Here is a 26,457-nt window from a genome sequence, read left to right on the forward strand (position 1 = left end):
ATGTAAGGAATTTTTATTATTTCATGAATTTATTTCATGAATTCAAAAAAAAAAATGCATAACACGAACAAATACTAAAGCAACTATGCTTGTGACCGTTATTTTGGATTAAAAACTACAATTGTGTGCAAATCGAAAACTAATACTGACACTCCAGTGTCAGGAGAATTGAGTCGTTTCGTAATTGAGCACACACAAGTGGTGGTCCTATTGGTTTATGAAAGTGAGAAGATAGAGAATGCACTATAACAGAATCTCCTCCTCAACAAGGTCATCATTATCGCATGACAAAATACTTTTCTACTCACATCAAACACTACCCCGTTCCTCCCCAAATCGCTGTCCCCAACCTCGCCATCGGCGAAGAACTTCCAGAAATCACCCAAAATATCGACGAAAAATCTCAAAAACGCTTCTGATATCATAACATTCCTCGTTTTCGTGTCTTCGTGTTTGTCCTTGTGTTTTATTGACTCCATGTGTAACGAGGTCTTCAGGGTCTTGTAGCTGGCCGTCGGGAGGATGGTCGATTCATCCCCCTGGTAGAACAGGACCTTTGATGGGTGTGTTAGATCGATAAGCATGCCCTGGAACGATGAGAAATATTGTATGTAAGTATTAAAAGTGGTATGTTTTATTTGTTGACTTGGAGTATAAGTGAGTCAAAAGAAAAAAAAGCCTTAGTTCTTAATATAAATATTGGACAACATCACATACATTACTCTGATCCCAATGTAAGTAGCTAAAGCACTTGTGTTATGGAAAATCAGAAGTAACGACGGTATCACAAACACTCAGACCCAAGACAACATAGAAAACTAATGGATTTTTTCTACATCGACTCGGCCGGGTATCGAACACGGGACCTCGGAGTGGCGTACCCATGAAAACCGGTGTACACACTACTCGACCACGGAGGTCGTCAGATTGGCGGTTAAATAAAATTGTATTTTTTTATAAACTTTCTGTAAAAAAAAAAAACGAGAAACTATTGGCATCTTATATGAAATTAAAAACTAAATATATCAATTTAATAAATTACACTACACTACGCTAACCATTTTTAAAATGACTTGTATCTCTTATTGTGAGAAAAAAAAAAGTTTTATTAAATTTGACTCGTGACATACGGACATATACGATTTTCACGTAGTATATATATAATTTAAAGTAATTGATTAAAAGAGTTTTGTCATGGAACTCACCTCCTCGATCTGAGCGGGGTTGTGGTCTGATAGCATAGCTGCTAATATCGGGAGTGGCGCTGTGAGTACATCCCTCTGGATCTGGGAGGGGATGGTCGATATTAACGGCTGCTGCCACACGAAGGGATACAGGGCGCTTTGTAATGCTTCCATACACGAAGAGATGACACTGGAATAAATAATTGTTTTAAATGTTAATTCAAAGTCTCCATCTTATATTAAAAGCGTAACCCCATTTTTGTCCCAGTGATTATGTTACGATAACAGCACATAAAATATCGGTCATGGTCTCACTTCGAAGAGATTTAACGAGGATTTTTGATTGCAATTTACTAAATTGATGTGATTTAACAAAGTTTTAATATTAGAGAGTCGAAAAAAGTTACTGGCCGGTTAGAGAGCGGCACTACGGCTGTATAAGAATAAAATTAAAAAAACGTAAACAAATTTAAAGAAAATTGCGATCGACGTACTCCAATACCCACTTGGGTGGCTACCCACTTTAATATTGCATCATACACTTCCTTTTTGATGGTCAAGAATTGAGTTTCGTGTTTCATAAGTATGGGAAAATGGATTGTCTGTTTGTCAAAGAAAATAATAAATAATAAATGTACCAAAAGTTTGCTTAGCCAGACTATGACTATTAAATACGAACAAAATAGCCTTTAACGTTTTGGTTAAGAATTCTCCCCTCTCGACTAAAATAAAACGTACCGGAACGCACCCAACCTTTTACATAAAAAAAATCTAACCTCAATTCATCACCCATGACGATAACTTTTCGCTCCAAGAGTAACGAACCGAAGACCTTAATCACGAGACCAGCACCGAAGGTGTCCAATAAAATCGACACGTTGTCCTCATCGGCTCTCGGATCCAAGGGACGTTTTATAATCCTTGTCCTATAAAGAAAAAAAAACATTTTTAATATCTTTAATTATACACGAACACCACACAATACCACGGAGTGGGTAATTCTCCACCAATAGGGTATAAATACCAGTTCAAGGTCAAAGTTGTTTACCTATTTTTACTTTTGCCATTAACATCTAAATCATATTATAAATGGAAAAGTTTGGATGGATATTTGTTATTACAATGACGGTCGGACAAATGTGCCACCTGATGGTAAGTGGCCACCGCCCATAGACATTGACGCTGTAAGGAATACTAAACATTCCTTACGTCACACCAACGCCACCAACCTTGGGAACTAAGATGTTATGTCCCTTGTGCCTGTGATTACACTGATCTTGATCTTGGTCTGATGATGAATCTTAACAGACTTGGATGAAATTTAACACAAATATCGATTTTAGCTTGCAATAACACATAGGATACTTTTGTCCTGGAAAAATGTAACTAACTCCTGCAATCCCATGACAAGTGAACTATTATTTACTACACCTTTGATATTCAGTATATCTTACATAAATATGAACATTAATAATAATAATTTTACCTGGGCCTCTCTATGCTCAATAGTCTCGGACGATTATTGTTCTCCAAATCGTAATACTCCGGCAACTCGTGACTCTCCGTCTCACTCTCTCTCTCCGTGACGTCCGGCCCGTCTGACCCTGACAAGTCCTTCCTGACTGACACGTTCATCGTGCTCTCGTTGCGTCTGGGGTCAGGCATCGTTTTGCACTTGTGTATATCACCTAAACTCAACGAGTTCCTCGTCTTATCCTTATTGACGTTCGTGTACGTTATTGATATCTGTTCCCCTGGATTCGGGAAATCGGTTTCAAATAATTGTTGTAGTATTTGATTGATTTCGACCTCAGAATTACCGTGGTGCGATTCTATCTCTTGTAATACCTAAAATTAGAGATAAATACAATTATTACAACTGTCAAATGTAGTCTAGTTGAGTATGGTCTTATGAGCACTTTTCTAAGGGGTTTTTTACAAAATTTCACAAGTGGTTGTGGATTGTATAGCAGTTAATGTTTTATGACTTTATTTAAGTTTTCATTAAAGTTTTCTGTCATTAGTTTGAAAAGGAATGACGTTAGTTTAGTCAGAACGAGGCCTCCTGTTGCAGGTTTTTTTTTTAAACTTTTGAGAAGGTTCTGGACCTTGAATATTAGGATGTAAGACATAAATTATTAAACGTAGCATTATTATTAATTAATAACAATAAATCTGATTGAATATCTGGGCAAAATTTTAAATAATATATCATAATTTTATTTGTGTTTATAGTTAACCTCTGAGTCGGATGAAAAAAAACAGCATGAGAAACCTGTTCTTGTCGAGAGAATTTCTGCCAATTAAATTTATCTAAATGCTTCTCTTAAAAAACAGTGGACAACTTTCCCATTATTTTGAAGTATTTACTTTGCATGGAAATCAATGAACACTATCAATGTTTTTTTTAATATAAATTTGCCAATTACTGGCAAACTTGTAGAGTCTGAAGCTTGGTAATATAAATTCTATCGTTTGACTGATGAATAAAACTCACCTTATAATAAAAACCAGGTGCTCTGTATTTCCCAATGAGACAATAGCAGAGGGGGAGACACGTGGTAGCGCCCTCTGGGAGCACTCGGCGGCAGTAACTGTTAAAATTAATACATAATCAAACCAACCAACCCATATAGGATATATAGACCTTATACTACAACGAAGATATACTTAGAATGTTCTTGTCTTATAAGACTATACTTTAAATGTTCTACCAAATGTTTTTGTCATAGCTAGGCAGACTGGTAAATGGGCTACCCAATGGTAAGCAGCTACCACCGTCCATAGACATTGGCAATTTATAAAATATTAACCATGATTTACCTCGCCAAGTCGAAGTCTTCTTTGTTTCTGCATTTACACTGGCTCACTCACACTTCAAACCGGAACACAACAAATAAATATTGCTGTTTGGCCGTGGAATATGAGAAAAGTCCACCAGATAATACAAGCATCAACTCACCCATAGGCTCTCTCCCCCCTCTCATCTGTAAGTACGAGCGAGTAGCACTGTGCTGCCGTCTCTGTCGCCCATTCGCCGATTGTTCCAGAACTTATTGTTTCCGGAAATATTAAGTTTTCTATATGTGGCGGTACTTGTACCTAGAAACACAAATACACAGCATATAATTTTTGAAACATAGATGCTAAATGTTGACCTTAGACTTGTTTATAATTATTGTCATAAAGGAGGTAGATATGTCATCTTGCGCGTAGCAGTCAGTCTATCAGAGGTATGCCAACTAAACATTTGAAGCGCAATTGTGTGCAAACAGCTATATCTTTTACTCTCGAACATTTCATATCTTCTATCACACTCATATCGGAACTTATAAAATTAAAACTACCTACACGTAAACGGTTGAAGCGTGACTGAGATCTATTGGAGTTATTGTATGTATCATCTCAGGATCGTAAACCGGTCACGTGACATAAACATGACAAGTAGCCAGCTAACGTGACGAATTACAACTCAAATATTTCCATGATGGAGAAGAATCATCTGCTATTTTTTTTATGGTAACCTGGTTTATGAAATTTAAACCATTTCTTAAATGACCAACTGTTATGCTCCTTGTACCTGTTGTTACAATACAATACACTGGCTCACTCAGTTACTAAGTATAGCTTCTTGACGATACCATATATATATATATGCTATAAAATTTTGTACAAGTCTTGATATTTTAATCTGAGGTAGTTACTTTTGTTGAAATTAAAATCTTACCTGACTCGGAAAAACGCTCTTGACGTACGCCTCACCGGTCATATAGTTCAATCCGACCAGCAGACATATATTGAACAGACCCTTATCCCTGGGCACGAAGGGCAGATCAATATCCACACAGCCCGCTTTCTCATCAATGCTCAAATTATCCAACGAATCATCGCTGACCATGTCCTTTATGGACAACATGTTACCACTGGAATCTGTCAAGTTGATCTTCGAATCAGTGGAATCGTGACGCTCCATTTTATCCCTGGCCAAGTTGCTCTGTGACGTTCTAAAACTTTTCCAGGATCGGAATGTGGAGTATGGATTGTCTAAGATTTCTGATTTGTACGAACAGATAGATGTTTGGTGTCTGAAACGTGTTTTGACATTCTTGTCTAAATATGCCACCCTTGATGAAACTCGACGGACGTAGTTCTTCCTCTTCTCTGTCAGACTTCTTGTAAGGGTTACTGATTCTGGAAAATGAAGATCACAACATTAACTTTGTTTAAGTGCCTAAGAATTTAGCAGGATATTCGGATTTTACAACTGTGTAATTAACGGAATTAAATTAATTTGTTTAATATGGCTACATATCCAAACTCATACATTAAATACAATTACTCCTATTAAAAGAAAATGTCCTGCACCCGAAAAATTACCAGCTCTGGCAAAAATAGTTCCATTATTCAAAAAGGCTTAAGAGTTCAGAGAACACATGTTCCTTACAAGATTACATGGTCTTTTCGGGTTAAATGCAGTATTTTATGTAAAAACGACTCACCTTCACTGGCTGCGTCTGAAAGATCAGTGGGGAAGCTCCCCGGTTTGTTCTCGTCCATGTTGCAAGCTGCCTTTACAGTTTCGTAGATCTCCGTCATCAGACGGTTCAGCTGAAAATATATCGAAAATTATGAACCGAACAGCAACACATCAAATTCAACAGGTGCTTATACAAATTAAATCAGCGAATTTCGGTCAAGATACACGCATTCCATTCATTTGTCCAATTTTTATCCAAATTCGTTTTTATGTGATTGAGTTACAAAAACATCCAAATTTTCACATTTATAATATTAGTAGGATTTTATACAATCGGCCTGGAAATTTTTAAATAAAACTGCGACCAAAGAAACTATTGAAGCCTCGATTCATGTTCGTATTTGTACGAATTGTGACGTAATTCGTCCCACCCTTGACGTTTGATGACGTAAGCACGAAGACACGCAAAATACGGGCGGTGGAACAAAGATGCATTGGCTATTATTAGAAAACTAATCACTTTCATCTACATGATTGTGTTTATAGTTAAAGATACATCATCAAAAAGTAATAGACTACAGTTAATAACTTCAAAAAAATATAATAGGTGTTGTCTATTTCGACCACAAGAGGACAAAAGCCAAATAAACAACACTTAACATCGAAATGACCTTTGATATTCATTATGGATTTTCTAAAAAATTGCGTTTTCAACGTCGACAAGACAAAACTTTGGATTGGATATGAGTGCTTAAGTGTAATAGTTTTGTATTATAAATAAAGATATACCTACAAATGTATAAATCAAACTTTGTTTATATTAATTCCTCCTATTGGTTAGTTAGTTATTTCTTAAATTGAATTTAGCCAGACAAGCAAGCTTAGGTTATTAACACTGGCATTTTAAAAGACCACACGTTCGAAGCGTCCTCAACGAATTTCGGGTCGCTTCAATCAGTGACTCTTTATTATAAATTGGAAACCGTTATTTTTGAGCTACGAAAAAAGAGCAAAGCTCGTAACCTTACTATCTAGTAAATAATTCTACCATAGTAAGCAAAACGAATCGTTTCATCAATACAGTAACCGGACATGAGATTAAGGATGTATATATATTCTTTGTCTATAATTACATTGACTCACTCAGCCCAGTATTAAGGACCACAAGCGCTTGGGTAGTGTTCTGACGATCGCCTTTCCCCAAAGAGATTTTTAAGATACCTTCTGGGATGCCTCATCGATGTTGTTAGACTTGACCGTGACATCGGGGTTTTTTTCACCCCTTGTACCCCGTGTGGGTTGGAATGAGTCCTTGAATTTCTATGTCAAACTAATCTTTTTATTATGACATCGGTAGGCGGATGAGCAAATGTGCCACCTGATGGTAAGTGGTCAGCACCGCTTTGGCGGTAGAATATCTGATGAATGGGTGGTACCTACCCAGCCGGGCTTGCACAGAGCCCTACCACCAAGATAATATCTCCTACAATATATAATCTTTCAGGTATCGCTACCTGTCGGGAATAGCCAAAGGAGAATAACCTCGACGTCCGTACTATTTACGAGCAATTCACTTCCAATAATAATACTAAGATACATCTTCTAAGACTCAAACTTCGCATCGTACAAATTTTTAATTGAAATAACCTTGTTTAATCAATTGTTTATTTAAACTATCAATACGCTCGTGATAAGGCAACTTTTATTAACATTTGTAACTTAAATTATATTATATTCAATAAGAAAAATATCTTAGGATTCAACTGTGACTTAAAACGAGGCAGACTTAAGAAGATCTAGGTAGGATGACTAGAATTAATTTCAACGTAATATAACATACCTATATTATAATATGACATACAATACAATAGTTTTAGTTAAAAAAAGCGCGATCAGTACCTCTCTTTCTCTCTATATCATCTGTCTCTTCTCATGTGTACCTAAACGTGACGTCATTGAAATTTAGACTCATATCTCGCCGCCTGAGATTTTTTACATCAAAATAATTAATATAGATTATAAATGCGAAAGTAACTCTGTCTGTCTGTTGGTCTTTCACGTCCATAACACTGAACCGAATTTGATGAAATTTCGTATCAAGCTAGTTTGAACTCCAAGGAAAGAGAAAGGCTAAGGTTTTGCCTAAAACCTGACAACCAACCCTTAAAATGCGAGCGATAACTACATGTAAATGAGTTTGGAAACAACTATCATTGCGTACTAAAAAAACTGACTTATTGAAAGAACACATTTGTCTACTTTAAAAGCGATGTCAACATACATACATATATACCAAGTTTCTTATAACATTCTTATCCTTTATCATATATTTATATCACCCACACACGCAAACACAAAAGCTAAACTACATCACATCCGTCAAAGAAAATAAATAAAAAAAAACACCTTTAAAAATCATCTTGGACGGTATACATTAACACTCAAGTACTGTTCAAGAAAGAAAGAAAAAAAAAAAATCTGTCAAAATTGTCTTTTGCACCAGTCTCGTCGGGCATTCAGAGTATACTATTTCGTACAATAAGAAAACCATAAACGATAAAGAACGGGACAGTGTTATGCCGTATTGCAGAATCAGTAAGAAGATTCTATACAACGGCTATTATTTCGCTACAGATGCAATCATACGTACTTTGATAAGGAGTACCTTTGCTTAGCCTTACAATTTAAAAAAAAATTAAGCCTTTTTATTTTGGTCGGGTAATTCAATAACTTACCACTCGCTTCATTATAAACTATTCAAATTATTCGAATTATATAAATTAAGACGTATCGTATAACACCGTCCCAAATACGCAAACGAGGCTAGGTCACCAAACATAGTACAATAACAATTATGATAACGTCAATTAGTGATGTGTTAAACATTTATCGATATACTAATTACCGCGTTGTTTCGTGACATATAATTGATTTGTTTTTATTTTCGACGCAACAATTAATAATGTTGTTATCTTATTAATTTACTTGGAATTCGAAATCGTTGTTATAGTTATTTCGGAGTGTTTCTGACGTCAAGACCGGCGACATCAATGGATTCATCCGATAAGTAGTAGGTCATAAGGACGTACTAACAGTATAGAATCTCACCAGGAGAATATATATGTTCCTCCTATTGAGATTATCCTTTAGGAGAGCATAAACTTCTTTACTTAAAGTTGGCGGTACACACACAACACATATAGCCCAATTTTCATCCGACATGCAGATGTCCTCACGATATATTCACTGACGAACTTTTTTTTATGTGATAGGTGGCAAATGAGCAGGAGGCTCACCTGATTGAAAGTGACTACCACCGCCCATGGACATCTACAACACCGGGGGGCTTGCAGGTGCCGACCTTTAAGGAAGGAGGACGCTCTTTTCTTGAAGGTTCCCAAGTATCCGTAAGTTCCCGTATCATTTGAAAAAACCGCCAGAAAACACAAGATTAATTATAAATATATTTTAAAAAGACTTCGGTTACGTTCAACGTTCTCTGTCTGTTTGACTACCTCGGCATAATCAGATAGAATTATAATAAAAGCTACATTTATGATAACAATTAAGTATTAATATCAACATTAAAAAAAAAACTATAGGATTGCAACGTACCTACTTAGTAAATGAGTTGAAATGAAATTATTTTAAATGGAAATATAAAAAGCGTATAACAATTTCCACATTCAAGTAATGCAACGTCGACAAAAAAAAATATATCGATAAAAAAATATTTTTTTATCGACATCACTAAAAACAATCGCGATAACTCCTCCAAAACATTGAACCGTCAGACAGACGGACGCCGCATGACACAAAAAGAGATTCCTTTAAACTTACCGCGAATAATCTTAACTGCGAATAATTAGTACAGAGATTGTTATGTAGGTACATGCGTACATACATCATGACAGCCTAATATGTTATCAAAATTATATAAAACTCTTTGTTTATACATTCGCTAATCACAAAATATTCATTGGAATATTTTGCTAAGATTTTTAAACATCGTTTTAATATTATAACTAACTAGCTAAACTTGCGGCCTTACATTACATACATATGTACATTAACAGCCTGTAAATTTCCCACTGCTGGGCTAATGCCTCCTCTCACTTTGAGGAGAAGGTTTGGAGCATATTCCACCACGCTGCTCCAATGCAGGTTGGTAGATACACATGTGGCAGAATTTCGTTGAAATTAGACACATGCAGGTTTCCATATAGATAACATATTACCGACTTCGTACTTTTCAAATTCAGACAAAAATTACCCCTTATTCATTAGTAAATAATATAATAATACAATAAAGAAAAGTAAATTCATTATTCTGATGTATACCACGGCGACGTACATTAGCTAACTGCGTTTGAATTATTATAGTAAACAATTACGACTGGTGATCGAGCAAGGACCAACGGCTTTAGAATCTTAATTAACGAAACGCAAATAGCTTAAACTCATTACGTATTATGTAAATGTAATTACAAGTTAAGATATCATCTGTTATCATTCAGTGAGTTTTATAAAAATAAAAGTATTTCTTTTAAAATTATTTCATAACTAGTTTCCACCCGCGAGAGGGGAGGGGGAAGTGTGTAACTTTTAAAAGCTATTCTCCTGAAAGATGTAACCTATATGCTATTCCAGAATATAATCTATCTATGAGCCAAATTTTATTCGGATCCGTTCAGCCGTTTTCGCGTGATTGAATAACAAACATACATCCATTTATACTTTTACATTTATAATGTACTAGTTTCAGACTGCGGCTTCGCCCACATGTAAAGGAATTTGAGATGTACAGACATTAGGGATAAAAAGTACCTTATATGCGATTCCAGAGTATCTATCTCTGTACCACAAAATTTCATTGAGATCTGTTCACCCGTTCTCGCGTGATCGAGCAATACAGTCATCGGTCCAAACTTTTGCATTTATAGGAATAGTAAGATTGCTTAGTTAATTAATACTCTGCGCCGTTACTACGTTGTTTAAGGATAACCTTTGTCTATACGGGAGCGTTTGTCCATACCAACGTGACCTTCAAGTGACATTTATCTACTTCATTAAAATAGACGTGAATGTCACGGGATTGACAGCGGACGTATGTAAAACATCGCTATTTAAAGAATTTAAGAGAACCACTACAAGAGAAAATACAAATAAAATAACATTTAGTTAGTCTTATCATTAAAATAATATACAGCAATGAAGGATATAGTATATGCACCTGATATAGTATATCCACACACGAGGGAGTAGAGAGCGGCTGTAAACAGGGTGCATGACGGGAAGAGTGTCATGGCACACAAATAGATTTTACCCCCAAAGCGCGCCAATATATGTTTTCAAGGGCAAAAGTGAAGTTGAATAAAAATATCTAAAGTATATCTTTGTTCTTCAATCTTAAAGTTGTATATAGACCTTATTGTACCCGTATGAAACCGAGTCAAAAAGATAGTCTTATTCTCTATTCTATTCTATATGTTTATATATTATTCTATATTCTCTAGTCTATTCTATACTTTGTGAAATCAGAAACTTGGTGTTATAAGTTTGCCTCGTATCTATACAATGATTGTCATTGTTTCTTTAAAAAAATAATTGTCAAAATAATTGTATCTATCCATATCATTACATTCACAAACGGACGTAGTTGCGGGCGTAAACTAGTTAAGTATATTTGACATAAAAACTCTAGACTACAGGCACAAGGGACATAACATCTCAGTTGCAATGGTTGGTATTTTTTATTGTATAGGTAAGCGGACGAGCAAATGGGCCACCTGATGGTAAGTGGTCACCACCGCCCATAGACAATGGCGCTGTACGAAATACTAACCATTCCTTATATCGCCAGTGCGCCACCAACTTCGGGTAATAAGATGTTATGCCCCTTGTGCCTGTAGTTACACTGGCTCATTCATCCTTCAAACCGGAACACAACAATACTGAGTACTGTCTGGCGGTAGAATATCTGATGATTGGGTGATATATACCAAGACGAGCTTGCACAAGACCCAAATAAAAATGGTTAAAATTTCTAACGCCACCAATGTGCAGTAGTGAACACATACAGATGACATTTAAACTTCAAGCCATGCTATAAAAAAACTAAAATTTTCCAAACTAGATCGAAAGCATTACAATATTAACCATGATATGATTCCACACCCAGGATTGATTTCCAAACGAACTAGTTTCTCAAAGGTCAACGCATGTCTTGAGGTCAACACCAAATTTTGTTTTTTTTTTTTTATTTATAAATAATAATTATATTAATTATTATTATTGGTTTTTTTTTACATTATGATTGTATACTCACTCTGTCGACGACGACGAGTTCGCTAAAACTCGCGAACGAAAACTCGCTTCGTTATGAATACAATTTTTTAGGTCCGCTATACATTTGTATTGAGTATCGTTACGCATTCCGCGCATGCGTATACAATGCCCTTATAGAGCAATTTGACTCATGTCCAAATAACACGATGACTAATAGATGTTATATTTTTCTTTACATCAGGAAATTTTGATAACATTGCGGAAATATTCAAAGAGAACCTTAGCAGATTTCTTTTCTGTGAATTGCGGGTAATTTATAAAACTTTTCCTATAGCACACAAACAATCGCACCCAATTTTCCCCCCTTAAGCATTTTTTTTTAAGAGAATAATAGCAATGCCCCATATTAATTAAGGAATTACTAATATCCCTATTTACCCTAAACTTATCACTTGTGTTAGTAGTGGGTACGACATTAGCACAAGGGCTCAGGATCGATCCTGCTACTTTTACACCGCGATGCGTTACCTACGTTAACTAAGAGCTTAGTTTCCGACATCGCAAAATTAATACCTCCTTTTAGAGGCACGGTATTGGTTAAGTCGGTCTATTAAAATATTTAAACCTCATTAAAAATAAAATATGGATTAATAAGGCATATTACTCAATACAAGACTATATTCGTGATTAAAAAGCATGGATTTAGTATTTGACATCTAGGCAGGATATATGTATACCTATAAAATCCATTGCACTTCATTGACATACTCTGAATTAACAGGAATATAGTGATTCCTTACAACGGTAATATACTAATACTCTTTCTAAAAAATATATACGTAACAAAGTTTAAGATTATATTTGTTTGAACATGCTAATCTCTGGAACTAACAGACGGATATTGGAATCTCTTATTTTTCTTTTATGGTAGCCCAATTCTTGAAAAAGGCTATTTAACGTTTCGCTGAGATTACATAATTTAAAAAAAAGAACGCCGAACATGTTCTGTTTTTAAAAAACACTCAATCGTGTTTACATATTACTTTCATAGTATGAACATAAGTATATACATTCCTTTTTTAAACAAACCATGAATCAATCAAGGAAATTCTTACGTAACACATACCAACGCCTCCGTGACGTCACACTAGTCACCTCATCGCCCTTATCTCGCACTATCGATAGACAAACAGATGAAAAATGAAAACTAGAATAAAGTTGTACTTAAAAAATGTATCCATTTTCATACAGTCGTTCATTTCATTCGTTCTTTCTTAGTTCAAGCTGTTTGTAACAAACTTGTCATAGTCATAATTACAGAGATCAAGTACTAAGTATTGGGTAAATTTGGTGGTAGGACTTTGTGCAAGCCCGTCTGGGTAGGTACTACCCACTCATCAGATATTCAGTACACTGTATTGTTATGTTCCGGTTAGAAGGGTGAGTGAGCCAGTGTAATCACAGGCAGAAGAGACATAACATCTTAGTTCCCGAGGTTGGTGGCGCATAGGTGATGTAAGGAATGGTTAATATTTCTTACAGCGCCTTTGTCAATGGGCGGTGGTGACCACTTACTATCAGGTGGCCCATATGCTCGTCCGCCAACCAATGCCATAAAAAAAAAACATTAATTCGTTCATTTCATTCGTTCTTTTCTAGCAAATATGTCATTGTCATAATTTAAGCGATTAAATAGGTAGAAATTATGTAGATATTCTTGGGCTCAGACTCTAGGTCGGACCATTATTTAATAGGTTTACCCATGATGATGGTAATCTAATGGATGGATATTTTCCATAATCAAACAATTAATTAAAAAAAAACATCATAACGCTATTCCGTCGTTTCCCATCGGGTTATTTCTTGCACGTGCGTGATCAACTATCATTAGCCGCCATTGTTTGACTTAAGACAAGCTTATCACGTTGGTTCTGTTTCTAGTGTACATAATATTTAGTACTGTATGTTATTTTTTCATTAAATATAAATAGACTTAGGGCATTAATCACGTAATGTTAACGGCACCATTAAACATATTAAATATATATGTGAGCCGAGATGGCCCAGTGGTTAGAACGCGTGCATATTACGATTGCGGATGCGAACCCAAGCAAGCATCACTGAATTTTCATGTGCTTAATTTGTGTTTATAATTCATCTCGTGCTCGGCGGTGAAGGAAAACGTCGTGAGGAAACCTGCATGTGTCTTATTCTGCCACATGTGTATCCACCGACACGCATTGGAGCAGCGTGATGGAATATGCCTCAACTCTTCTCTTCAAAGGGGGAGGCCTTAGCCCAACAATGAGAAATTTAAAGACTGTCTATGTAAACATAGATTACATCTTCGATGCTGAGATGTTGTTCCAGCTTACCCTTTACACCGAAACGAAATAATACTTAGTATTGCTGTTTAGCGATAGATAAGTCGGTATCTACACAGATGAGTTGGCACAAAACCACCACCAAGTAGATTATTTTTTTTTTTATGTTATAGAGGGCAAACGCGCAGGAGGCTCACCTGATGGAAAGTGATTACCACCGCCCATGGACATCTGCAACACCAGGGGGGTTACAGGTGCGTTGCCGGCCTTTAAGAAATAAGTACGCTCTTTTCTTGAAGGTTCCCAAGTCGTATCGGTTCGGAAAAACCGCCGGCGAAAGCTGGTTCCACAGAGGTTATTTTAATTTCTGTGTAAATTAACATCTTCCTAACTAGATTCAGCTACACTTTGGGCCATCTCGGCACTTACATATATTAAATAGGCAAAAAACCGTGGTTCAACCCACGTAATTAATTTGTGTTTATAATTCATCTCGTACTCGCCGGTGAGGGAAACGTCACGAGGAAAACTGCATGTGTATCCACAAACCCGCATTGGAACAACGTGTTGGAATATTAAACCTAATCCCAGCACTGGGAAACCTACAACAAGCTGTTATTTTACTTTATTTTTTTTAAATTTAAGTAGGCAAAGGCAGTACTTTATTCTTCCTTATGTATATCAACGTTGTTCGATAGCTACAGTCACAATAACAGTTGAAAATCAAGACATACAAATTCAAACATGTTTTCGTCCCCAAAAAAAAACATTATCGTCGAAATTGCAATATGCGAACACCAACAAAAATAAAAATAAAACATTATACAATAATGAAAGTTGGATAGATAACATTAATACCCGTCGCCTGAATTGAATACAAATGTACCGTAAGTCGGTCTTTGTGTTTCAAACTGTTGTGCCTTTCGAAGCCTATTTGGGTGATGAACTGTGGTAGGTTGAAAAACATACAAACTTTCACATTTATTCATGTCCCTCCGAGTATGGTCGGGGGCAGGTGTTAGGTCAAATTTTAATATATATATACTAAAGTAATATTATAAAGGGAAACTAACTCTGTCTGTCTGTCCGTTGCCTGAACCGAATTTGATGATAATTGGTATGTAAGCTTGAATCCTATGAAAGGATAATTTTTCATGTCTAACACCACGAACAACGCGTGGTTTGCAAAAAAAGGGCTCGGTCTTGGAAGCGTAATAGAAAGATTTACTTTCGAAAATGTACATTTATAATATCAATTTATAATAGATACACTAGATATTTATTGATTCAATTAAAAAAAAAAAGATTACACACACTACCACGCGTTTGACACACGCACATATAAACATAGTTAATTTCAAACGTTCATAGTTTACGTTCATACTGCTAATGACAACACACGTTATGTCAAAGTTGAAAAACAATGACGTTATTTTGACATATGTTTTTTTTTTATTTGTTATAATGACAAGGTATCGTCCAGCTGAGTCTCATTTTTCCAATCTTTCGAATTGGTTTATGTTATGATTTGGTAACAACGACTGACAGTCGAATTTCGACCAATTAGCGACCAAAATAGCATACAATAAATAGGGGGGAAAGTCATTGATAATATTTCTTGTTAGGACTCTGTGCCTAGCTGGGTAGTGTCAAATAACTTCGTATATTCAACCGCCTAGCATCAATACTTATTTAACTGAGCCAATGTAACTACAGACACAGAGGATACCATCTTAGTCCCCAAGGTTACCACATTGGTGATGTCAGGGATGATGTACAAATGTCTATGTGGCGTGGTGACCTACCTGTACCTTAATACGAATCTTGTTGCACCACCCTGATATTTAACAACTTTTTTTTTTTTAATTTCACAGTTTATTAAAGAACCGTATTTAAACAAAAATATTTACAAACAAACGTGCAGATATAATTAATAACGTTGCTATAACAATGAGTAATATCCCGTACTTACATTATAATTACCTTTGAAGCTTCATACAATAATATTCATTGTTGTTACAATCCAATAATAATGCACTTCACTAACATTTATAAGAAAAAAATTAAACTATCGATATTTAATGGAACATCACTGTAGGAACTTTAATTTTTTCCTTTTTATTTATTTATTAAATTCACTTATAGTTATGTGCCCATGTTGTTTATCTCACTGACATTTGACGGGAAAAAAAAAGGCGATATTTTCCAAAATGGCGCCGGAAAAGAAAACGACGCGCATCGCCGTTCGATTTTCAACTAAACCGCTAGTTTGTGGAATCCTTGTACTACATTAATGGTGGGTTTACATGCCACACATTTTTGCTTGATAATATTTATGTAAATTTTCAAGAACATAGATTAATTAGGGAATAACAAGTAAAATAATAAATATTGTAAATCATAATACAATTCACATACTCTGTTAACAATGTTATTTCCTTTATCTTATTTATATATATATTTTTCTCTTCTATTAATAGCTTTTCAGCCACTCTTTTCATACGTCATCTTTTCACATCTCACCCAGCCCAATAATTTTTATTTCAGAATTTCGTATCTCACTCGTGAAATATTGACAACTGACTTACGGTGATACGAGATTTTGATACATGAATCCTTATAATTATTATAATCAATGTCACATGCAACGCTCTCGTTCTGAGTTGAGTTTCGAGTTCCTTCATACATATTTGCTCTACAGTTTGGCTTTTTTTACGATACCTTACATATACGACAACAGTTTTGATTTATACGTGACTTGAGAGTCGCAAATAATCATTTCGACATGCACCACTTAAACCCAATCACTTTATAACAATAAAAATACTCTACCAATGAACCTTATTAATAATAGAGTATTTTTTATAAATAATTATTAAATTTAATAATAAACAAATTATTTAGAACAACAGCATATAAACCAACGATATTTAGCAGCCATTTTTTTTTGTATAGACCGTGACTCAGAGATAATAGCCACTGTTCCAGAGCACAGAACATGTAACGGAAAAGAAATGGCATGTGACGCTTGGTCACAATACTAGATACACACACAGATATAAAAATATATGTATATATATTATTCCATTCGAACAAAGAGTAAAAGTAAATAAACCTTAGATTAACATATTCCAAGCGATTTGCTAAGCTATATTATGTACTATATAAACACTAATCTACCTATTATTACTCTATATCCTCACTAGTTGTCGCCAGCGGCTTCGCTCGCGATTGTACGGTTGGGCGTAAGGCGTTAGGCATAAAAAGTAAGATTCTATATCCTACCTTGGGTTCACTTTAACCGTGAAAGCATAACATACAGAGTAACTTACGCATTTACAATATTTAAATTAATTTTATTACCGAAGTCAAATTAAAAACTTCGATATACATATGTAAATTTATCCGAGTTTTTCAAGGTGATATAAAAAAACAAATTAATCACTTGAACAATAAATGGTGCTAGCGTTATTAAACACACGAATCAATCCATAAGAGTAGCCACTCAATTGATTCGATGCTTATATTACACACATTATATTTATCTGTTTGTTCATTTGTATCTTTTAGGCCCAGTAATTTTCATGTAATTTTTTTTTTTATAGCATTGGATGGCGGACGAGCATATGGGCCCTGATGATAAGTGGTCACCACCTCCCATAGACAATGTTGCTGTAAGAAATTTTAACCATTCCTTACATCACCAATGCGTCACCAACCTTAGGAACTAAGATGTTACATCCCTTGTGCCTGTACTTACACTGGCTCACTCAACTTTCAAACCGGAACACAACAATACTGAGTACTGCTGTTTCGCGGTAGAATATTTGATGAGTGGGTGGTACCTATCCAGACGGGCTTGCAAAAAGCCCTACAACCAAGTAATGGCATGTTTATTTCCAAGCATATTTCATGTACCATTTCCATTATAAAGGTATTATTACTATTAAAATGTATAGGAAAAAGTCCGCTTCTATTAAGTTAAGTATGAATTTAGTTTTTATGTTTATAGCATTTTTGGTACACACTGTTCTATGGGTGTATGTACACTTCGAAACAAAAATGTTAGAAATTATGATTTTATATAAAAAAACAACTGGAAACTAACTCTGGCTATACGAAAGCTTAACATGACTTATTATTTCGAAAAATTAACTATTTTGAACTTATAATCAAATATTATTAGTATTTATAGTTATCAATGTCCCGCCAAAATTATTCAGTGTTTATGTTAAAAGTTTTAACGCTGTACGAAATATTTACCATTTAGTATGTATTTAATGCGCCCTAGGAACTAAGATGTTATGTCTCTTGTACCTGTACTAGGCTGACTCGCCTGTCAACTCGGATCACAGTATACTGGCAAATATCTATGACGATTTCTGTTAGACATAATAACAAATACTTGTCTCTTATAATAATTATTTAAAAAATAAAACCATTAAACTAATTAAAGACAAATGAAAACCATTAATTAAAATTTAAGAAAAAATAAGCGTGAACTGAAACAAAAACCGAGATGTCCCAGTGTTAGAACGCGTGCATCTTTAACCGATGATTTCCGGTTCAAACCCAGGCAAGCGCCACTGAATTATCTTGTGCTTAATTTGTTTTTATAATTCATCTCGTGCTCGGCGATGAAGGAAAACATCGCGAGGAAACCTGCATGTGTCTAATTTCAACGAAATTCTGCCACATGTGTATTCCACCAACCCGCATTGGAGCAGCGTGGTGGAATATGCTCCAAACCTTCTCCTCAAAGGGAGAAATGGCCTTAGCCTAGCAGTGGGAAATTTACAGGCTGCTAATGTATGTAAAATTGTAATGTATAAACTGACACAGCCTACAATAATATTACATTTATAGAAAGTATCATTCGTACGTCTGTTTGATCATCAGATGGCTATCTTTAAATTTTCGGTCAAGGGCGACGCAAACGAAGGTAAGATGATTTTGGCTTAAAACACGTTTAAATTTTATTTCATTTATAATTATACAATCACTAGGATATACTTTCAACGCTACATATATGCCTGGTAGGCAGAGATTGTATAAATATTTAATTTTAATAATATTTTTTGGTAGTTATATTTTTTTTGTAAGTATAATTATATTTTTTTGTTCACGGATCTTACGTATGTAGATCGTATTATAATTTTATTAATATTTTCGATAAGGAATTATATTTAATTATTCATTTGGTATGATAGTTTCTTTTCGATTCCTAATGATATATGTAGGGGAAATGCAGACAGATAATTTTTACCTATTAATAATAATAGTATACACGACATTTCAAACGTCGTACCGTACTATAACGGAATACACCATTAAAAATAATACCATAATCATTAAACAATTTTCTATCCAACTGTACAAGAAGCAATTACACTAAGTAATAGAACGCTGTCCCTTTTTGGCACGACCAATGTCCTAATCCTATCTCTTTTCTACATTTACATACAAATTGACGGATAATTTCGACTTTGTCATCAAGGCGATAAGATTGATTTTACAATGTGATTTTTTAAGGTTACTAGTTTAGTACATTCCCACAATTGAAGATTATTAAGACAATGGTTGTTTTGATAACAACAAACAATTGTACGGAATATTTCGTGTTAAGGTATTAAATATACATTATTGAATTTTACTAGATAGTATCCTTGGTAGGGCTTTAAAGTAAGTCTGAGTTACGCTATGATTATATGTCAAGATAAAATGTCAAAGCTTACGCGTCGAAAAATAGTAACCAATGATGGGCCACTACGTACACGCACACTAGTAAAGTCGTATTGCGTTTGTCTAGTTTGAAACGTGGCTGTCACGCACACCAACAGACTAAAGTTGGCTCGTTTTAATTCTTGAATACTGAATGCCCAAATATTGTGAACGGTGATTTAACTCAAAATAAAACGTTGAAAATTTCGATAGTTTATGACTTTTCGGTTAGGTTAGAGTTTTTATAATTTAACTTTAATTGGCTTCGGTGGATTATAATCTACGTAACATACTACATACGTGACATACTGCTGACAATTTAACGTAATCCGTTAAATTGTAAGTAGTATGTCACGGTTCACAATCTTTCGATAGATCACAATCTCGCGAGATAGATTACAATCCAACGGTATTTACATTTTTACGGTGACATATACACATATATAAATAATCTAAGGTACTACCCACTCATTACCTATTACCGTTAAATAGCAATACTTAGTATAATTGTATTCCGTTTTATGGTTTGAGTGAGTCAGTGTAATTTTCAAAGGGACTTCACAGTTTCCAAAGTTTGCAAATTGAAGATTGGTTAATATATCTCAGAGAGCCAGTGTGAGCCGTGACCGCTTACCATCAGATGTGTCATTTGCTAAAGATTTTATTTATCTGATACTTTATTGGCTCGAAGTATTAGTAAAATTTTAAGAAATAGGTTTTATATGCAATGAGATCTTTTATAAGGAGAGATGGAACAGCAGTGTTCATGAGTGTTTTGGATATAAGTACACGTGGAAAGTCATTTGAATGTTTCCTCAAAATGCTTTCCTTGCACGAAATGTCAGTCAACGAACAACCTGTAAGTCTCCCACAGTTGGGTTAAGGGCTCTTCTTTAGAGGAGTAAATTTTGGAGCGTATTCCACCTCGCTGATTCGAGACGTGCAGGTTACCTCAAGATGTTTTCCTTTACCATCGAACTCTAGACGAATTATAAACACAAAATCGGCAATTGAAAAATTCATTGGTGAACTGGGTTTGAACCCATAACTCAGCCACCTCTAATAACTTTGCAATACTTGCCCACAATCTCTAAAACTTCTAATTTTCCTGTAATGAAAAATACCCTCACCGTAATTGACCTTTGTTTATGAGGTCAATGGGTTTCCTGGAACGATTACAACTATACATACATACATGGAATCTATAAGAAATTATACCGTTTCATCTGTCTGTAAGTGGTCGTCTGTCCGTACGATAATATGAAACACATGGCGACGTATATGAATACATAATTGAATATATATACACTTCAAGTGTAGGGTGATAGTTACTCGTATTGAGGATTCGTTTTATAAACTCTAAGTAGTATAAAACAAAGTCGCTTACTGCCGTTTGTACACTTGGATCTTTTTAACTACGCAACGGATTTTAATGAATTTTTCATTTATAAACAGAGTGATTTAAGAGGAAGGTTTATATGTATAATAAGGAAAGGTAATCTAATAATACCTAATTTCCGACTTCGTTAAGTTAATACATCCCTTGGTATTCGTTTCTATAATAAGATTCCAATTATTTTTAATTTGACCAGTTAAACAATTTCAAGGCTCATGTCAAAAAAAAAACATTAAGAAATAAGGCATACTACCCAATACAAAATTATATCAATGATAAAAAAGTGAAGTAAAATTGATGACCATTTGTTACCAGGTGGCTATTTGCCCATCTGCCTAGCCATGCTAAATAATAAGTTCTTGCTTCCGAAAATTCTAGAAAAAAAAACAAAATACTTTACTTACATTTTCTCTATCAACATCGAGCTGGGACTCCCTCTTCGGCAGACTTAGGGAAGTTTTCGATCCTCTTTCATTACGTTTGTACCTCTTGACATCCGTTGCGAACTTCTTCTCAATTTGCCGTTTAACATTCTTGAAATCCTCCGTAACATTCTCCGATGACTTCCAAATCTTCTTGCTCATAATCGGCTTTGGGTCTACGGCTTTATCGTCTAAATTAATCGGCTGTATAATGGTTTTATGGGTCGCATTCTCGAAATTATCACGTAGCCTTTGGAAGTCGGATTTAATTAAATCTGGAGTCGGCGGACGGGATACCTCACACGGAACATCGTAGATCTTTTGATCCTGGAAAGAAAAAATAAATATAATTACAAAAACATGAAGTGAAATGTTCAGAAAGGTTATAAGATAATCTGTACAGAGAAAGACACATGGTGTAATAATCTCTTAACTACTAATTCCCGCCCCTCCATGTTAAATGTTATTGACGTGCATTAGTGTGAGTGACGCTCTTTCAAGTATTGGTGTGCGTTAAACGATTAACATAGGGGTAGAGACAGCAAAAAAGATTATATTTAGAATAATTTAACGAGGATGGGCGCAACTTCGTGAGTGCATCTAAAATGCCTATCTGAAAATATTACTCAAACTTATACTAGAAGTTATAAAGCCTTTCAGAGAAGATTTTAACAATAACAATACGTACTAAATGTACTGGTGGAAAAAAACTATCACTAAAATCATATGGTTGGACATAGGCCGATTTTGACGGCCTCATACATGACAACCAACGCGTAAAACGAGCAAAGACGTGCGCAACAACTAATATTATAATATAAGTAGTCTCCCTTTTGTAGCATCTCTTTAAATTTAGACGTTTTAAGAGTTTTCATGTTCTCGTATCTTATATATACATATACACAGGATATCTGTTTGAAATTAATCAAATTGATGTTTAACGTTTAAATTAATCAAATTGATGTTAGAGCCGAGATGGCCCAGTGGTTAGAACGCGTGCATCTTAACCGATGATTTCGTGTTCAAACCCAGGCAGGCACCACTGAAATTTCATGTGCTTAATTTGTGTTTATAATTCATCTCGTGCTCGGCGGTGAAGGAAAACATCGTGAGGAAACCTGCATGTGTCTAATTTCAACGAAATTCAGCCACATGTGTATTCCGCCAACCCGCATTGGAGCAGCGTGGTGGAATATGCTCCAAACCTTCTCCTCAAAGGGAGAGGAGGCCTTTATCCCAGCAGTGGGACATTTACGGGCTGCTTATGTATATATGATGTTTAACCTAACAATTAGTATGGAATATCCCTCCCCTTTTTTTTAAACTTATAATTAAACAAATTGGATAACGTTTTACCGAACAATTAATATGGAATATTCCTGCCCTATTTTTTAAACGTAACTTCTCCACCTCTGTGAGTCTTAGCTTGATATTTATTTAAAAAAAAACTCAATAAATAAATTATCAAAATCGATACCGATTAATTTCGTCAAATTAAACTGATAAATAAACGCATTTAAACAAATAAACTCTATTATATTTTTATTTTATTTCTAAACGATTATCAGAACATCTCAATCTCAAAATATAACACAATATTTTAACGAACATAAAACAAAAACTTTCATAGAACGCTCAAATACAACATAATTACTCATCTCGTGCTCGGCGGTGAAAGAAAACATCGTGAGGAAACCTGCATGTGTCTAATTTCAACGAAATTCTGCCACATGTGTATTCCGCCAACCCGCATTGGAGCAGCGTGGTGGAATATACTCCAAACCTTCTCCTCAAAGGGAGAGGAGGCCTTTAGCCCAGCAGTGGGAAAATTTACAGGCTGCTAATGCTAATCTAAATACTAAATACCCTTAAGCATACCATATAAAACAACTCAAGCAAAAATAAATAATATTTGAATGGGACCAAAGAAATACCCTACATCTCAGCAAAAAGTATTTCTCCAAATCTGTTCATAAATGGCGGAGTTCTGAGATAACAAGCGTAAAAAAAACCTTAGACGACCATAAAAAAAATATGAATACATACATATTATAATTAAATGTTACAAGCCCAAAAATGTATTATGGTATAAGTTAAGCCCGTGGCAATTTATACCATAGAAAATCACCAAAGGCGTGACCGAAATTATTTACAATGACATTTAAATATAGAAAAGAAAAAACAATACAATCTTTAGCTTTCGAAACTAACTACCATATCCTCTGCGTCGGAAACGGAAGACAATTATGATTGACAAATGTTCCTTAGACCTATTCTGTAAACGCAATTCGAAGCTCACCATAGAACACAAACGTGATATCAGAGAATTATACGCGATATTGATTACAATAATGCTTCGTTGGTCTGATGACTTGTATCTATAGCTTAAAAGTTATTTGGTTTTTCTGGTACGAAATTCTCAGTGACAGTTCTATGCCTTGGAAAGCTGTTGGACCAGTAACGAAAACCGTTCTGGTCGTGTTGGGAGTGAAGAAATAGATAATAGAGTCGCATTTAGCTTGTGTCCCTTGACAGCCGTCGTGTTGGATTATAACATTTAAAGGATACCCGTCAAATTGTGATTACTTTAATACATATTGTACAGTTAGAGTAAGAAAACCTTCGTCAGTTTTCAAATTCGTTCCTTTATCAAGCCGTAAACACTTAGTACCTTTTGAATCTTGATGCATTATTATAGCTTTTAAACGCTATTGTACTCTTTGCTAGATGCGACTTATCATATCATACTCAATCGATAAAGCAGGTTATCGCGCATACTGAGCACACGAAAATAGATCTTAAGGTGACGAACCTTTTCTTACCCTGACTGTATGGTGAAACTACCTGTAAATTGTAGAACATTTCCCAAGATAATTTTGATATGTAATGTTTTAATTTTGATGTGATATTGTATCTGCTGTTGGTTGTCCCATTTAAAATAAAATAAAATATTATGTGCTAATAATAGTTCTTAATATATCTTTATTTATAATACAACACTTAACTACTTACATCCACTTCAATTTCACTTCTAAAGATACGATTAAAATTTCGTCGACGTTCAAAACGTCACCAATATGTCATAGATTAATCCAGCTCTCGACCAATCATATCGCGTCAATTCGATTTCAAATGTTGTTTATTTGGCTTTTGTACTCTTGTGGTTGGAATAGACTACAAATATTGCTCTTTAGCGGTAGAGTATCTGATGGTGGGGGTATACTCGGTTATCATATATTTAATTTTTATTTATTTTGCTTTTTTTATTCTTAAATTAATAATCACGCACACTAAGTCATAATGTTAGCACAAGCATTACTCACACTAACATTAGCAGCCTGTAAATTTCCCACTGCCGGGCTAAGGTCTCCTCTCCCTCTGGGGAGAAGGTTTGGAGCATATTCTACCACGCAATACACATGTGACAGAATTTCGTTGAAATTAGACACATGCAGGTTTCCCCACGATGTTTTCTTTCACCGCCGAGCACGAGATGAATAATAAACACAAATTACACATGAGAATTTGGTGCTTGTCTGGGTTTGAACCCGAAATCATCGGTTAAGATGCACGAGTTCTAACCACTGGGCCATCTCGGCTCTTTATTCTCACTAACACATAACAAAAACCGATAATTTAGCATAGAGGGACGCGCTTTCGTGAGTGAATAAATATATATAAGTCCCCTACACTTCATGAGTGAGAAACGAAGTGAGTTCTTACAGAATAACACTGCTGTTCCGGATATACGTACGACAATGGAGGGAAATGATTATTTTCTCATGATACTACTGTACGATATATAATATCGTGATTGTTCTGTCAAACAACATCGACGTGAGTGATCATTTTTTTGCGACAACAACGACAATTACGTATCTTGTTGTTTACAAATTGTTTTAATTTCTTATCGTATAATTATAGTGTACTTATCTATACTAATATTACAAATGCGAAAGTAACTCTGTCTGTCTGTTGCTCTTTCACAACCAATCCGAGTTTGACAAAATTTGGTATGAAGTTTTACTTTAATTTTTATGCCCAACACCTGACGAGAACCAAAACGCAAGCGAAGCAACGGGCGACAACTATATATTTTCTACAAATATAACAAACACCCATACACAAAAACTTTCGCCTTTATGATATTAGTAAGAATTTATACACCAAAAAAAAATTAACATCTAAAAGCATTTATAATTAATAAATATAATTTCAATAAACGTAATAACAACCGTCTGGGGTTCATTGACCCTTGCGGTTAATTTGCGGTCACGAATATAAAGTTACAGCAACAGATTGATCTACGATTTCATAATACTATGCAGTTCGTAGCAAAACGTTTTGTTCTCGTCCACATTTCTTTCAAACTTACCCTTATTGTATCAGGGAAATTGTAACAATTTTGGACAACATCGCATACATTACTCTGATCCCAATGTAAGTAGCTAAAGCACTTGTGTTATGGAAAATCAGACGTAACGACGGTACCACAAACATCCAGACCCAAGACAACATAGAAAAGTAATAAAAAATTTCTACATCGACTCGGAAGGGAATCGAAGGCGGGACCTCGGAGTGGCGTACCAATGAAAACCGGTGTACACACTACTCGACCACGGAGATTGGCCGACCATTTGATTTG

General features: G+C 35.1%; 1 protein-coding gene across 1 annotated transcript in view; it reads right to left on the reverse strand.

The window, feature by feature from the left end:
- Positions 1-26,457, reverse strand: part of LOC125074993 — a 59,965-nt gene that overhangs the window by 1,632 nt on the left and 31,876 nt on the right. Inside the window, exons 2-10 of the mRNA XM_047686515.1 lie at positions 21,795-22,139; positions 5,684-5,792; positions 4,912-5,375; positions 4,147-4,286; positions 3,682-3,778; positions 2,671-3,032; positions 1,961-2,110; positions 1,206-1,374; positions 309-587 (exon numbers count right to left, since the gene is read on the reverse strand). Of these exons, the coding sequence (XP_047542471.1) occupies positions 309-587; positions 1,206-1,374; positions 1,961-2,110; positions 2,671-3,032; positions 3,682-3,778; positions 4,147-4,286; positions 4,912-5,375; positions 5,684-5,792; positions 21,795-22,139 (2,115 nt within the window). The remainder of the gene's footprint in view (positions 1-308; positions 588-1,205; positions 1,375-1,960; positions 2,111-2,670; positions 3,033-3,681; positions 3,779-4,146; positions 4,287-4,911; positions 5,376-5,683; positions 5,793-21,794; positions 22,140-26,457) is intronic.

The sequence above is a fragment of the Vanessa atalanta genome, chromosome 29 (genome assembly GCF_905147765.1).
Source record: "Vanessa atalanta chromosome 29, ilVanAtal1.2, whole genome shotgun sequence".
Classification (NCBI taxonomy): Eukaryota; Metazoa; Arthropoda; class Insecta; order Lepidoptera; family Nymphalidae; genus Vanessa; species Vanessa atalanta.